The 15,367-nt window shown below is 36.2% G+C and overlaps 1 protein-coding gene across 1 annotated transcript in view; it reads right to left on the minus strand.

Annotated features, from left to right (window-relative positions):
• The window catches only part of LOC100263947 (uncharacterized), a 55,666-nt gene that overhangs the window by 26,744 nt on the left and 13,555 nt on the right, over window positions 1-15,367 (minus strand). The window contains exons 4-6 of the mRNA XM_059736575.1: window positions 6,936-7,020; window positions 4,229-4,310; window positions 3,483-3,574 (exon numbers count right to left, since the gene is read on the minus strand). Coding sequence (XP_059592558.1) covers window positions 3,483-3,574; window positions 4,229-4,310; window positions 6,936-7,020 — 259 coding nt within the window. The remainder of the gene's footprint in view (window positions 1-3,482; window positions 3,575-4,228; window positions 4,311-6,935; window positions 7,021-15,367) is intronic.

A 15,367-nucleotide genomic window follows, 5' to 3' on the forward strand; every position in this document is an offset into this window, starting at 1 on the left:
CTTGGTTTCACACACACACACACACACACACACACACACACACATATATATATATATATATATATAAATTATGAAAATGCTAGTGAAAGACTCATAATCTTATGTTTTTGTATTTAAATGTTATGTACTCATATTTTTATTCTATAGTTCATAATTAACCAAACATATAAAATGCTAAGATTGAAATATTCATATGTTATTGAATCATTAATTCACAATTTTCCCTTTTTTTTTTTTAATTTAACAATGATACCAAAAAAAAAAAAACTTTTCTCCATCACATATCTCATTTTCAACCAATGACAAACTTCTATGTATATAATTGGTATTTTCAACCAACAACATACTTCTATACATATAATTGATATTTTAAAGTTTTTCTCTTTAAAGATAATCAATTCAAAGATCAAGATTTCTTTGACTCATTTAATCACCAACATTGTAGGTTACTAGTAGCCTAGAATTTGATTTGAAATTGATGAAATTATAGTCACAAATTTAGTTATAAACTTTGACATTTATATATTAAAACTTAAAAGTTTCAAAAGTCTATTGAATTATTGGTAACTATTACAGCTTATAGCCATCAGGACGGTGTCGTTGTTGGTCAATGGTGATGTGTTAGAGTTGGAGGGGGTGACAACGACGTAGAAAAAGGGAGTTGGAGGTGAGCAGAAAGGGGGGACTGGAGGTTTATAACCATTGGGACAGTGTCATTGTTGGCTAGTGGTGATGTGTTGGGTTGGATTTAGAAAGGGTCACAATGGAGTAAAAAAGGAGAGCTAGAGGTGGTGGGGAGGTGTGTTGCAGCGAATACCAGGGGATGGGTTTGAAGGGCAAAACGGTGTCGTTTTGAAAGGGAGAAAAAGAAAAAAAAAAGTCTTTTCAATCGTTCAATTCGTCTATAACCAATCAAGTCAGTCAGTTCATCGATCTAACCATCGGTTTCAACGATTTGAGGTTGGTTCAAAGGTGCAAATTGGATTGAAATGATGATCGATTGATGGTTTGATCCGATTTTTAAAACCATGTGGGTTTGTCTAAAAAGGTTTGGTTAGTAACAAGTTAGGTATATAAAGGGTTAATGTGGATCAATATATTTTTTATGAACCAAAATTACTTAAATTAATGTTTTGGAAAAGTAAGGGATGCTTAAGCGATGAAAGCAATTGTCAAGTGCTAGAATTGCTCAAGCGCTTATCCAAGGCGCTCGAGCAATAGGTAAGTGCAGTCAAGCGCTCATGCAAAATCTATCAGAATATGGTAGAATATTTTTTGCATAATCACAAAAATTATTTTTGGAAAACTCAGATACTAATCCCTTAGGGCCTAGATGCCTATACCGATCCCTTTTAGTGTAAGACAATTATTGAGAGTAATCAAACTTGTCATACCATTCCCAATCTCTCAAGGATTTAAAGCATTGAATGTAGAATTGTTGGAAGACCTACATCCCTTTAACAAGGTTGAGGAGTATTCAGTGAAGCAATAGGAAATTGATGCATCATGGACGAGAAAGTTTTATTGTTAAACAGTTAGATAATTCTATGACTTGATTTCACATAGTGGATTTAGATTTAAGGTCTTATAACTCATGATTTTTTATCTCCATAGTTAGTGTGGAGACTTTTCACATAAAAAATCTCTTGTATCCCTTAATCATCTAATTATACCTGATTTCTTGGTTTAGTTTGGGTTAAAATTTGATCTCTTAATTAATAATTTTTTTTAAATACATTCATTTACCCTCTCTGGGTGTTACCCGTTTTTTCAATTATAATTAAACAAATTAAATATTTCCTTTTACCAACTAACTATTTTTCATACATATATACTTTATAAAGGTTTTCTAAACAAATCATATGAATTTAATTTCATATTAAGAAGTTATTAATAAATGGGTCTTATGCGAAACTATACAAATTTTTGTAATAATGTATTGTCTTATAAATTTGTGGAACTGTTAATTTAGCATGTTAGCTCCAAATCTGCACTTAATAAAAAATAAATCAATTTATCAAGTAGTAATTTATCGATGTTTTATTGTATTTGAAACCTTATTTTTATTTTCATCTCCATTTAAGAGTTACCATATTTGATTCATATTCTCCTAGCTATGTTGAAAATTTAATTAAATTATCCCGTTTTAATTAAATCACAACTATTAGAATGAATTTAATTATTGAAATATATAAATGATTAGTAAAAATACTTATTTATATATTAAATGACTAAATATAAGTTACATAAATCCAACTAAAAAATATGATACTTCAAGCATAAGGCAGCAATAAAGTTATTTTATATGGATAATTCATAGCTTAAAAATACTTGCCATTGTTGAGAAAAAAAAAAGTGAGAAATAAATTAGGACTACACTTTGTAGGGGGGGAATTTTGAAAATGTAACTTAATGTATGTTTGAATATACATCTTGTTTTTTATTTTAAAAAATAAAAAAGTAATAGTAAATGAAAAATACAGTAATTGGATTTTAAATTATATAACTCAATCAATTAAACTAATCTGAGTTTAACCCAACCAATCTAAATTTAACTCGATCAACTCAAGTTCTTGAGTTCAATTCAAGTTTAGAAAAATGAAATTAGGTTAAACTTGAGTTACATACCTTAAGATAAAAATTAGGTTGGAATGAACTTGAGTTAATCGTCTCTTAATTCGGATTAGGTTTGGGTTAACCATCAATCCTACCAACTTATCCAAGTTGCAACATTTATCCTATCAGACTTGACGATGTTTTTGTTGAAATTCACCAAATTTTCTTGTACTATAAATCAGAATTTTAATTAAATCAATAAATTTTAAAGCAAGGAAAGAAAGAAAAAAAATGGAAAAAAGATAAGAAAAGAAAAAAAGCTTAAAGCGGGCTATCTCGGATGAATTGATTTGATGGATGCGGTATAGAGATTGCAACAGACCTTGAATATAGAAAATACATACAATTTCTATGTTACATACATAACCTAACAAACTCATGAAACCCATATAATAAATAAATTGCATACAAATTAACACAAATTAATTTGTTAACATGATTTTAAACCTGTGAAACCTATTTGACATTTTAAATTTATAAAATGTTATTTAAAAAAAATCATAATTGTCTTTAAATTTTAATCTTTAATTTTATTTTTTATTTTTTTAAAGTTCTAAAAAATAGATCATTTTCCACCTATTCATTCCTATATCCATCTATTCATCCATTGTTCTCTCTTCAATTCAAAAATCTCATCTAAACAACAAAAGAGAGAAGAGATAATGGCAAGTCCAACAAAAAGATTGAGAATCCACAAATTTGTTTGGTCCTCAAGTGTATTGAAACTCAATTATATATGAATAAAGCAGCCAGTTATGCCAAAAAAACCTTTGCCATGATACAAGTACACCCACCAAAATATGGCTAAACAAGCTATCCCTGTAAGAAATTTAACAAAGAAGCAGAAATTAAGATGTGATTTAGGCTTGCCCTCCAACTTTCGCAACCTTTCTTTGTTCTATTTGTCCTGTCAATGGGCACTGCATCTCCGTCCAGCTCATTGGAACCATAGTTGCACCTAACAATAATGGCACAACAATGTTAAAAAGACGGTAATCAACATCTGATTATGGTTATCTGAATGCTAGAGAAACATAATATGATAAATTCAAGAAGGTACATAACCAACCATTGATAAATGGTCCTTCGTTTAATCATCCAGCAAGGATGGAAAATCAAGAAGCAAAATATTAGACCAAGTGGGAACTGGAATGGAACTAGAACTTGAGCAGACATGCCATAGGCATCAAGACAATTTTTCAATAAGGTGATTAAAAAAAAACAAAAACAGGTACTAAGGCACCATCAGGGGTTGAACATAGCATCGCCAAACCCAACCATGAAGTTGAGCTCATCTCTTATCCAACAGACCAAACATGGCCATAAGAATTTGACTGAAGGCTTAAAATGGCTATCTACCAATTATCATGTAGGTGCCCCTAATAGATCATGTTAAATGGTGAGACAAAGGAAACCCATGAGAAAAATATTCAAGCAAGTCTGCCAACAGAATGGTGAGATGTGCACATGGCTGAAACTGGACACAGGGCAAATGGTGCACACATTACATACATATCCAAAGAAGAAAAGGTATATCACAAACATACTCAGAGTAAATAAAAATTCAATTATATATACACACACACATAAAACCTGAAATAAGCAATTTCACCTGCTGCGCTCTCTGCAGATACAACTCCCAGTTCATTCTTTGCAGTTGATAGAAAGTATGCCCGTGCATCTCCGAGGGAGAGCTTATTAAGTAAAATGTGTCAAGGAAAATTATTTGTAATTAAACATTACAAAAAATAAATCTGAAATCCATTGATGCAGACAGTGAATCACCATTCAAGAATAGCAACCACATGACACAGTGATGAGCATAGCAAAAAGTTAAAATGCAAAAGCTTACCATAGAAAGCAATACATCAAAAAGTCCAACAAAAGAGCCAGAAATAAAAATAAAAGCAAAGATTGAGGGAAAAAATATCATTTTCCATGATCAAATTCCAAATGCTCAAGCTTCTTCCAACCTTCATTTGTACCCATCACCACACCAAAACCTAATTTTTGCTCTCATATCTTTATAACTGTAAGACCTGTTAAATTCTCCATTTGAAGGATCACATTGGTGGCCCACAACATACGTCATAACAAATTCTTTTTTCCCTTTTTTTACATGGAACTGAGAACCTGTAAAGTTCCTTTTTTTTAATTGTCAAGAGAATGATATAAATTTTTTGTAGGCAAATAGAATTAAACATTGGACCTGACACCCTTCAAAATAGACCTATGCCTTCCTACAGTCAGCTTCACCAACTGAACCTCTTAAGTGTGTTTATCCTTCAACATCATTACCAACTGAGCTGAAAAACTCCCATAAAAATACTAGTTTATTCAACCCTTTCAAGTTCATTCCAAGTATGTGAACATAATAACAACCAAGATTTGACAATCAAATAAGGATAAAAAATGCAATCATACACAAACACACACACACACACACCACACAGATTTCATTTGGCCAAACTATGCAAACACCATATAAAAAAACGGATTTAGAACTGGAGAACTGAGATCTGGAAAGTTCAGATTTGATATATCACTGATTGAACTCATATGCACCTGTTTCATTCCAAATCTAATCTAATCCATTTACAGTCCTATGCAATAATCAATGGAAAAAAAAAAAAAAAAAAAGTCCTCCAATACTGCACACAACACACAAATGCAATCGGATGTAATTGTGAGTGTACATGAAACTCCACTGCAACAATTTGAGCAAATCTTAAAACAGTACACCATAAAATAGCACCTTTTCCAATCCAATGCATATAAAGAGGCAAGGAAGAACAAGTTTACAGTTTACTATAAATAGATCTTATATCAATGTTACATGCACAAAGAAGATAACCCAAACAGCATTACAGATTGCAACCATGGTTTCAATATATGCAAGATGTAATAATCTCACAAAGATGTTGATTTCAATCACTCTAAAGAGAACATTTCTTTAAACAACAGCCAAAAATGCACCAGAATACAATAAAATTTTCAAGAATTTTAAAAAAAATTCCAATAAGTTACAGCCCCAACAATTTGGAGAAAACAGCAAATTTAACTTCACACTTCCCAAAACTCAGAAACTGCCTTGCAGTAAAGGAGAATAATAAAAAATGCAACCAATCAAGTCCATCCCATGACTGGCAAAGAGCAAATTAGAAATCACTTCTCCAATGGAAACCAATAGGGACCTGAGACTGCCTCTTTCAATGACAAATATAGGTTCCACATGAGTCTCCTTGCCTTAGCTTATTATTTGATATCAAGTCAAACCAGTTCCGTCCCATCCCCTAAAGTAAAACAAAAAGTTGTTAACAAGAGAACCATAAATGTATGAAGCAAAGCAAGCTTCTTGGTAGCACAACACACTAAATTCTCCTCTTTAAGCTATTCCTCTCCTTTAATCTCCAATAACATCCTCAAACTCCTGTCCTCCAAAATTGCTATTCCTCTACCTTGATCTCCAACAACATTAATAAACTTCTTTTATCCAAAATTCAGGTTCAGTGATATAAATAGTGTTTTGCTAGTGCACACCCTTTTTTTTTTTCCTTTTTTTTTTAAAGGTTATTCCATATAATCTTTTAATATATGTAAGCAGCTAACAGTGTCAAAAAAAGTATTAGGTGTTAAATCACACAGAAATACAACTTCAGTGCCTTAAGTTAATCTGAAAAATAGCATTTCCAAGAAAACTGGCATAACTCAACTCCAATGTGATCTAATGCACACCAGTTGGAAAATAAGTTTCTGGCAGCAAGGTATCCCTTGCCTGCAAGTGTAAAACCACAATGACCATTTCCCATAAGAATATCACAAACTGATGTAGATACTTCAGTTGAAAGGTTTAAGATTCAGCTCAGAAAATCCTGTCAAGTTTTAACATATTGTCATGCATATTATGTATATCAATGAGGAACCCTCAGGAATTTGTCTGTCTGGTGAAAGCTTTTTGTCCTGTGCTTGTACTCTTTCAATTGCAATCACTGTCAACAATTTGAAATATGATGGGTCATACAGAAATTGTTTCTCTTGTATGATCAAAGTAACTCCATTTCAGAGTGTGCTTCCCATATATGATGCCAAACAAGCTGTTTAAGTTTTTTTTTTTCCCTGCTGTTTTCTATTAACTTAGGAAATATACTTGCCACCAATCAGTATTACTTACCATCACTGGCATATATGGGCAAAAAACTAAACAAAAATAAAATAATCTTCTTCACAGACTAGTGTGCAATCAGTATGCAATAAAGATGAAAAATAAAAATTAACTTTTCTTATGGAAAGATAGAGGAGGCAGTCTTGCATAAGGATACAACTAGAGCTCTGACAATGTCACCAGGGCGAAAAGACGAGTGCATATCCACTTTGTCTATTTCTGTTGCTCTAACATCTTGTTGCCTGTTAATAACATAGAGGGATTTTTTACTTTCTATAGATATTGCCACCAAAAATTAAAAAACTAAGTCTATTTAAATTATAAAAACCAACTGAACAAATTGAATATATAAAAGTCATACCGCAATATGCAAGTGAAATACGAATAGAGCAAGAAATAACAAAATTTATGCACTAATTTCCAATATATGCAACAAATAGAAGCAAGACCAATTAAATCAATCTGCAACAATATAATGACAGAAGATAGCTTGGTCATCATTCAGATGCATATTGTCCATTCAAGTATCCATGAACCAGTAATATGACACAATCAGGTCAGTTTCCATACTTGATAATGCAGTAGTGAGAAGTGAGGAGCTATTAGTTGTAGCATGAATATAATGAATGAGTGCTACACAGCAATCAAAACATTTTACCAAAAATGAACAAAGGTTTAGTGATGCCAATGCATAGCCTAAACATCATTAGATTTCTACAGCCAAGATGCTAGTGAAAGCATCTATGCATGATAAAACATCACCTTCTTGATTAAGAATCAAAGCATTTATATATCATAAACTACACAAACCAGACAAGTTAGAGGAGACCATACTTCAACATTCAATTTCTTTCTTCTGAATAATTTGGCTTTTATCCCACAGCTTTGAGGTCATAACTCAAATCCTATCCAGTTCCAACCTCTAAGGAACTAGAATAGGAAAGTATTTGAAACATTGTTGAGTCTAGGATTCATAATATGAGAGAGGGGGGGAGGGCGGGGGTGAACATTTTGTGTATTAAAGTCTAATTAAAAATCCTTGCCAAGCCATATTAATCTACAAATTTCAACAGTGCAATCAGATTGCAAGAAATCAACCAACCAAAATGGGCACAAACAAACAGTTTGAACTAGAACCACCAAATCCAAATTAGAATGAAGGAAATCAACCAACCAAAATAGTCACAAACAGATTGAACTAGAACCACCAAGTCTAATTTCCAATTCAGACTTGACCTCGTCATCAGTCATAGGACTTTATTATTATTACTATTATTATTATTTTTGATAGGTAGGACTTTATTATTATTATTAAGTCTAAATTTCCAATTCAGACTTGACCTTGTCATCCGTCATGGGACTTTACTATAAGAAACAACAATTTCATGATGATGAAATATCAAGGACAAAGAAGGATGAGCAGCAATCCTTCCAAAAGGTATGTAATTGTCTATAATAACAAGGATCAAAAAGATAGATGAGTGAATACTAGTCCATTATTATTATTATTTCTATAAGAAACAACAATTTCGTTGTGATGAAATATTAAGGACAAAGAAGGATGAGCAATACTTCCAAAAGGTATGTAATTGTTTATAATAAGAAGGATAAAAAAGATAGATGAGTGTATACTAGTCCAAAAAGTCAAACCTAACTACAATTTGCAATGGTATAAAATCTCCTATAAAAGAAAACAAGTGTCTAGCTCCACATTTTGCTAACGCATCTGTCATGCCATTGCCTAAGTGAGGAGTCCAACAGAAAGAACATCCTAACTCTGACGAAATGTCAATAATCTGGTGCAACTACTCTTTCTTTCTTAGTTGCCCATGATATGACAATAACATAATCACCTTCTACTAGAAAATTGGAATGACCCAAAACTTTCACCGATAACAACCCTTTCAGAAGGGCTAGAATTTTTGCCACAATGGCTAGACCCTAGCCTGCAGGTTTAGAGAATGCTCTGAACATTCTAATCAAACCTCCAATTCCTAGCTGCCTTGGGTTGCCCAAAGAACATCCATCAAAATTTAGCTTGACAAAACATACAAATGGTGGTAGCCATTCACAAGGTGACTCATTAGTCAACCTCATGGTTCTGCAAACTAGGTTCCAATCTCGCATAATAAGGCTCAAAGGGATGCCCGCAAAAGCTTCACTGGTAGAAGCTCACAGTGAAGAAGAGAAATGGAACAAGTCCCAAACTGCAAAATCACCTTCCATATATGGAATCTGCCACATTAGCCATGCACCGAGTCAATGGCACAAATGGACAGGCTTAAATCCACAAGGATGAAATTGTGAATTTTTTCTCTCTTTACAAAATTTGATTCTTTTAAAAAAGTCAAAAGTTTTTGACAAATTCATTCACAAATCAGAGTAAGTTGTATTCCCTTACCAAAATCTTAAAATAATAATAATAATAATAATAATAATAATAAAAGACGGTTTTTCACATAGAGCAAAATATGAAATTGGAAACTGCAACTTCCCGCCTCTCAGTTGATCTAACATTTTCTCAATCAATCATATTCCAGTTTCTAGAAATTTCTTCTCAATCAATCAATCAACCAACCAACAATTTTTTTTTTTGATAGGATCTGTTAAGAGAGAGAGAGAAGAAAACCTTGATTCTCATTCATTGTGTCTACTTACAATTAAGAAAATATATATATACAAGGCTAGGAGTCCTAACTACCATACATGTGACCTATATTAAAAAGGAAAGATTGTACACTATAAATTCATTATATTCAACACTCCCCCTCAAGCTGGAGCATATACGTCATATGCACCAAGCTTGTTACAAATGTATTTAATCCTAGGACCTCTGAGAGATTTAGTGAAAATGTCTGCTAGTTGATCATTTGAATTAACAAAACTTGTAGCAACACATCCTGATGCGATCTTCTCTCTAATGAAGTGACAGTCAACTTCAATATATTTGGTCCTTTCATGAAAGACAGGATTGGATGCAATATGTAATGCGGCCTGGTTATCACAGATGAGTTTCATTTGTTCATCCTTTCCAAATCTCAACTCTCGAAGAAGATGTCTCAACCATATGAGTTCACATGTTGCCAAAGCCATAACTCGATACTCAGCTTCAGCACTAGATCTGGCTACTACATCTTGTTTCTTACTCTTCCAAGATATTAGATTACCTCCAATAAAAACACAGTACCCTGAAGTGGAACGTCTATCTGTGGGTGAGCCAGCCCAATCTACATCTGTGTAACCAACAACCTGAGTATGACCTCTGTTCTCGTACAACACACCTTGGCCTGGTGTACTTTTGATATATCGAAGAATGCGGATTACGGCATCCCAATGGCTATCACATGGTGACTGTAGGAATTGACTAACAACACTCACAGGAAAAGAAATGTCTGGACGAGTAATGGTGAGATAGTTCAATTTACCTACGAGTCGTCGATATCTCCCAAAGTCTCCTAAAGGCTCCCCCTGTCCTGGTACAAGTTTGACATTCGGATCCATAGGTGTGTCTATCGGTTTACAGTCTAACATACCAGTTTCTTCCAGGATGTCTAAAGCATACTTCCTTTGGGAAAGGACTACACCGGAACTGGATTGAGCTATCTCAATTCCCAAGAAATACTTTAATTTCCCCAAGTCTTTGGTCTGAAAGTGGGTAAAAAGATGTTGCTTTAGTTTCTGAATATCATCCTGATCACTGCCTGTAATGACGATGTCGTCCACATAAACAACCAGATAAATACACTGCCCCAAGGAGTTATGATGATAGAAAACTGAATGGTCTGTTGTACTGCGAAGCATGCCAAACTCTTGAACAACAGAACTAAAACGGTCAAACCATGCTCGAGAAAAGTGTTTCAAGCCATATAGAGAACGGTGTAACCTGCACACTAAACCAGACTCCCCCTGAGCAACAAAACTAGGAGGTTGCTCCATATAAACTTCCTCAGCAAGATCACCATAAAGGAAGGCATTTTTAATATCCAACTGATAAAGAGGCCAAGAACACATAGCAGCCATGGAGAGAAGCAAGCGAACAGAAGCAATCTTGGCAACAGGGGAGAATGTGTCACCATAATCAGAACCATAAACCTGAGTATAGCCTTTAGCAACTAAGCGGGCCTTAAGGCGATCAACCTGACCATCAGGACCAACCTTAACTGCATAGACCCAACGACAACCAACTGTAGATTTACCAGAGGGTAAAACAACAAGATCCCAAGTGCCATTAGAGTGCAGAGCATCCATTTCATCCACCATTGCCTGTCGCCAGCCTGGATGGGAAAGAGCTTCATGGGTGCTCTTTGGAAGAGAAACAGAGGATATAGCAGAAACAAAAGCAGAATAGGGTGAAGATAATCGATGATAACTCAAAAAATTGTAAATAGGATGAGGATTACGAGTAGAGCGAGTACTTTTCCGAATAGCAATGGGTATCATCAGGAGAAGGCAGAGTCGGGGCAGGAGAAGCCGAAGGGATAGGAAGTGAGTCAGCAGGTGCCTCAGCAAAAGAGAGAGGAGCAGCGACACGAGGGTGACGATGATAAACCTGAAGTGGTCGAGGAGGCACAACATCAGATGGGGAGACAATGGGAAGGGGCAAGACTTCAGAGACAGGAAGAGACTCAGAAGAGGTGGAAAAGAATGGTGAGTCCTCAAAGAAAGTGACATCAGCGGAGATAAAGTATCGATGAGTTTCAAGGGAATAACAGCGATAACCCTTCTGAAGTCTGGAATATCCCAAGAAGAGGCACTTCATGGCTTTGGCGGAAAGCTTGTCCTGTCCAGGAGTGAGAATATGAACAAAACAAGTACAACCAAAGACACAAGGAGGAAGGAAATAAAGTGGTTGGTCAGGAAAGAGAAGGAAATGAGGAATCTGATCATGTAAAACAGAGGACATACGATTAATTAAATAACAAGCGGTAAGAACAGCGTCCCCCCAAAAACGAAAAGGAACATTACCATGGAGGAGGATAGTACGAGCTGTCTCAACAAGATGTCGATTCTTGCGTTCAGCTACCCCATTTTGTTGAGGAGTATGAGCACAAGAAGACTGATGAAGAATCCCATTATGAGACATAAATGAAGTAAATGGAACTGAAAAATATTCCTTGGCATTATCACTGCGTAACACACAAATAGAAATATTGAATTGGGTCTGGATTTCAGCATAAAATTTCTGGAAAATAGAGAATAACTTAGCTCGATTTTTCATTAAAAATAACCAAGTACATCGAGAATAGTCATCAATGAAAGTGACAAAATACTGAAATCCTAAAGTAGACGCAATCCGACAAGGACCCTAAACATCAGTGTGGACAAGCTCAAAAGGAGACTTTGCCCGATTATTCAAAAGCTTTGGGAACGAGATACAAGTATGTTTCCCAAGCTGACATGACTCACACGAAAGCGGCGACAAAGTGGAAAAACGAGGGACCATCTTCTGGAACTTGGAGAGATTAGAGTGGCCCAAATGACTGTGAATGAGGAGAGGAGCATCAGTGGAAATGCAAACTGTAGGAGATGAATCCGAGGTGAGGTGATAGAGGCCTTGAGACTCACGTCCTATGCCAATCGTCTTCCCCGTACTCCGGTCCTGCAAGGTCATAAATTTATCAGAAAAGGTAATAGAGCAATTAAGAGTACGAGTGATTTTGCTGATGGAAATAAGATTAAAAGGACATTCAAGAGTATAAAAGACAGAAGTGAGAGGTAGAGAAGGCAGAGGAAGGGCCAAACCAATACCTTTAGCTACAGTTTGAGAACCATTAGCTAAGGTAACAATAGGTAAATCAAAGGTAGTAGTAATAAAGGAGAAAAGATCCTTATTACCAAATAGGTGATCAGAAGCTCCAGAATCTAGAATCCAGGGTCCAAGAGAAGATGTGTGGGTAAGGCAGGCAGAAGCATTACCAGGCTGGGCAACAGAGGTAACAGAAGCCTGAGATGCCTGAGATGCAGAGGAGCTCAGAGGCTGAGGCAGCTGAGAATCAAAGGACTGGGCCACATGGGCAGTGCGAGGAGGTCGTCCATGTAACTGATAGCAACGATCACGAGTGTGGCCAAGTTTATTGCAATAGGTGCAATGAGGACGTTGGCCTCTACCTCGGTTACCACTACGTCCTCCTCAAGAGGTAGTGTGAGAAACTAACACAGAAGAATCTGAAATGCTATCAGATGGCAAAGTCTGAGTGGACAAGATACGAAAGAGGTGAGCAAACACATCATCCAAGGACAGAACTAATGAACTACCAAGAATTTGATCGCGGACAGGCTCAAGATTCGGATGGAGGCCAATAAGAGTAAGGACCATGAAGAACTTATCAAGCTGTGTTTGTTGAGCCCCAACATCAGGAGTAAGAGGCATCACAGTCAAGAACTCCTCCTTAAGAGAGGCAATCTGGCCAATATAAGTAGATAGATCCAAGTCCTGTTGGCTGATATGGACAATAGCAGAAGCCACCTTATAAAGACGCTGGATATCATTCGTGTATAATCCTTTGGCCTGAGTCCAAAATTTAAAACAAGTTTTGTAGGCCCAAAGATGAAGAAGGATCTTGGGATCAACGGATTGCCATAATACACTACATAACTGGGCATCTATCTCTCCACTGTACGCGCTCAACCTCAGGGATATCTGCCTCCTGTGTAACCAAGTGATCCTCATATCCTTGTCCCATAAACCAAAGTTCAACAGAGGTATACCAAGAAATATAATTTTCACTGCCAACCAATTTCTCCGAAGTAATCATAGGAGATCTAGATATGACAGAGGAAAAAATGGAAGTTTTAGTAGCCATATCCACTTATCTAGATAATGAAGTATATTTGGATCGAAGAGAGCCCTAATACGGCTTCAGATGCAGCTGAAGAAGGAAAAACCAAAGAATCGCCCGTGTGAGAGACCAAATGGAAAAGAAAAATAACCGTGGCACCACCGGAAAGGTAGAAGAACACTTCCCAAGGCACGTGCAGGGATTGGGGTTGAGAAAAAATTGCCGGAGGACGTCGAAAAAACTGTTCGGAGGGCCGGCAGAGGCAAAAGAACCCCAAAAGAGGCATGTGCAGGGCTCGGATGGCAGAAACAGGTATGAAGGGTGGCTAGTCGGCGTCAGGCGAGGCTGGAGGAGGAAGCGCGTCGTCGGAAAGTGGCTCACGAGCCCTCACGCGCCGGCGCGTGAGATGCAGTCGCCGGCCGAAAAAACGCGCGTGGCCGGCGCGTGGGTGGTTTTCTGGCTCCAGTGCTTTGGGAAAAATTGGAGATCTCCTCCAGGCGCTCCTTGCGGTATGGGAAAAAGACGTCGCCGGAAAAATCGCCGGCGGTGAATGTTTTCTGATGACAATTCGACCGACCGGAAAGCTTTAGGGTCTGGGGAAGGTGACCAAAATGAAACACGGTCACAGTAAGGTTTCCCGGAATTGATGACACGGGGAAACTGGAAAGAATTAGGTTTTCTCCCTTGGCTCTGATACCATGTTAAGAGAGAGAGAGAAGAAAACCTTGATTCTCATTCATTGTGTCTACTTACAATTAAGAAAATATATATATACAAGGCTAGGAGTCCTAACTACCATACATGTGACCTATATTAAAAAGGAAAGATTGTACACTATAAATTCATTATATTCAACAGGATCAATTAACCAACCAACATGCTTGATTGAACTCATGTTTCTCTAGGAACTCAGACTCTACTGATATCTTTTTTGCCCAACTAGTCAAATATTAGTTACACGTATCTCTAAGAATCCTAAGTGCCAATAGAACAAGCGTCTCCGAAACATTCCAATTTCAATCTAAATGCTCAATTAATAGATAATCAAGGAAAGGGCTTTAACTTTCCAAAAACCTTAAGAATGTGCAAGAAGTTAGCGAAAAATATAGAAAAAACTTTAACTTTCCAGTGTTTCCAGAATGCATATCCTAAAGAGCTTGAAAACATTCTATGAAAGACTTATGGTATGCATTTGACAATGGATGAAAATAAAGAAATTTCTAAATACTAAGATGGTTTCACAGATTTAAATGGTGTGAAGCCTTGCCTAGAAGTAATGTCTGAACATACTAGTGCAATTCTAGTAGGTTTATATTCATTCTTCTTCTCCAGGTAATCAGATATAATGTTAGGAGCCTAGGACGAACTGGAGCTAGTCTAATGGTTACAGTCTCTCTTATTCTTTAACTAGGATCATTTCCTAGTTCCTAGCAGAGAAACTCTGGTGGATCCTATCACCCTCTTCTTTCTCCCTGATGTTTTTCTTTTTTTTCTTCAGATTCTTCCTAATTATTACTCAACTAGCGAACAAATTTCAATATTTCATTTCACAGCCCTAACCTTAGTTATTTATTTATTTTATTTCCAATGTTCTGTCCCCTTCAATGTCTACAACACCGAGATATCTCCATGCAGTTGGAACTCTGGATCCCTACCTCCCTTCATACCCTCTTCATCTCCAAGACACAAAAGAATATCTGAAGGATGAGATCCATTAATTCATCTCATGATTCCTTCACCAAGGACACATTATTATCTCCCACAAAAGAACCTCACGTTAGCTGCTATAACCTAGAGAATCACAAAGACA

Source organism: Vitis vinifera, chromosome 4, assembly GCF_030704535.1.
Source record: "Vitis vinifera cultivar Pinot Noir 40024 chromosome 4, ASM3070453v1".
NCBI classification, from domain to species: Eukaryota; Viridiplantae; Streptophyta; class Magnoliopsida; order Vitales; family Vitaceae; genus Vitis; species Vitis vinifera.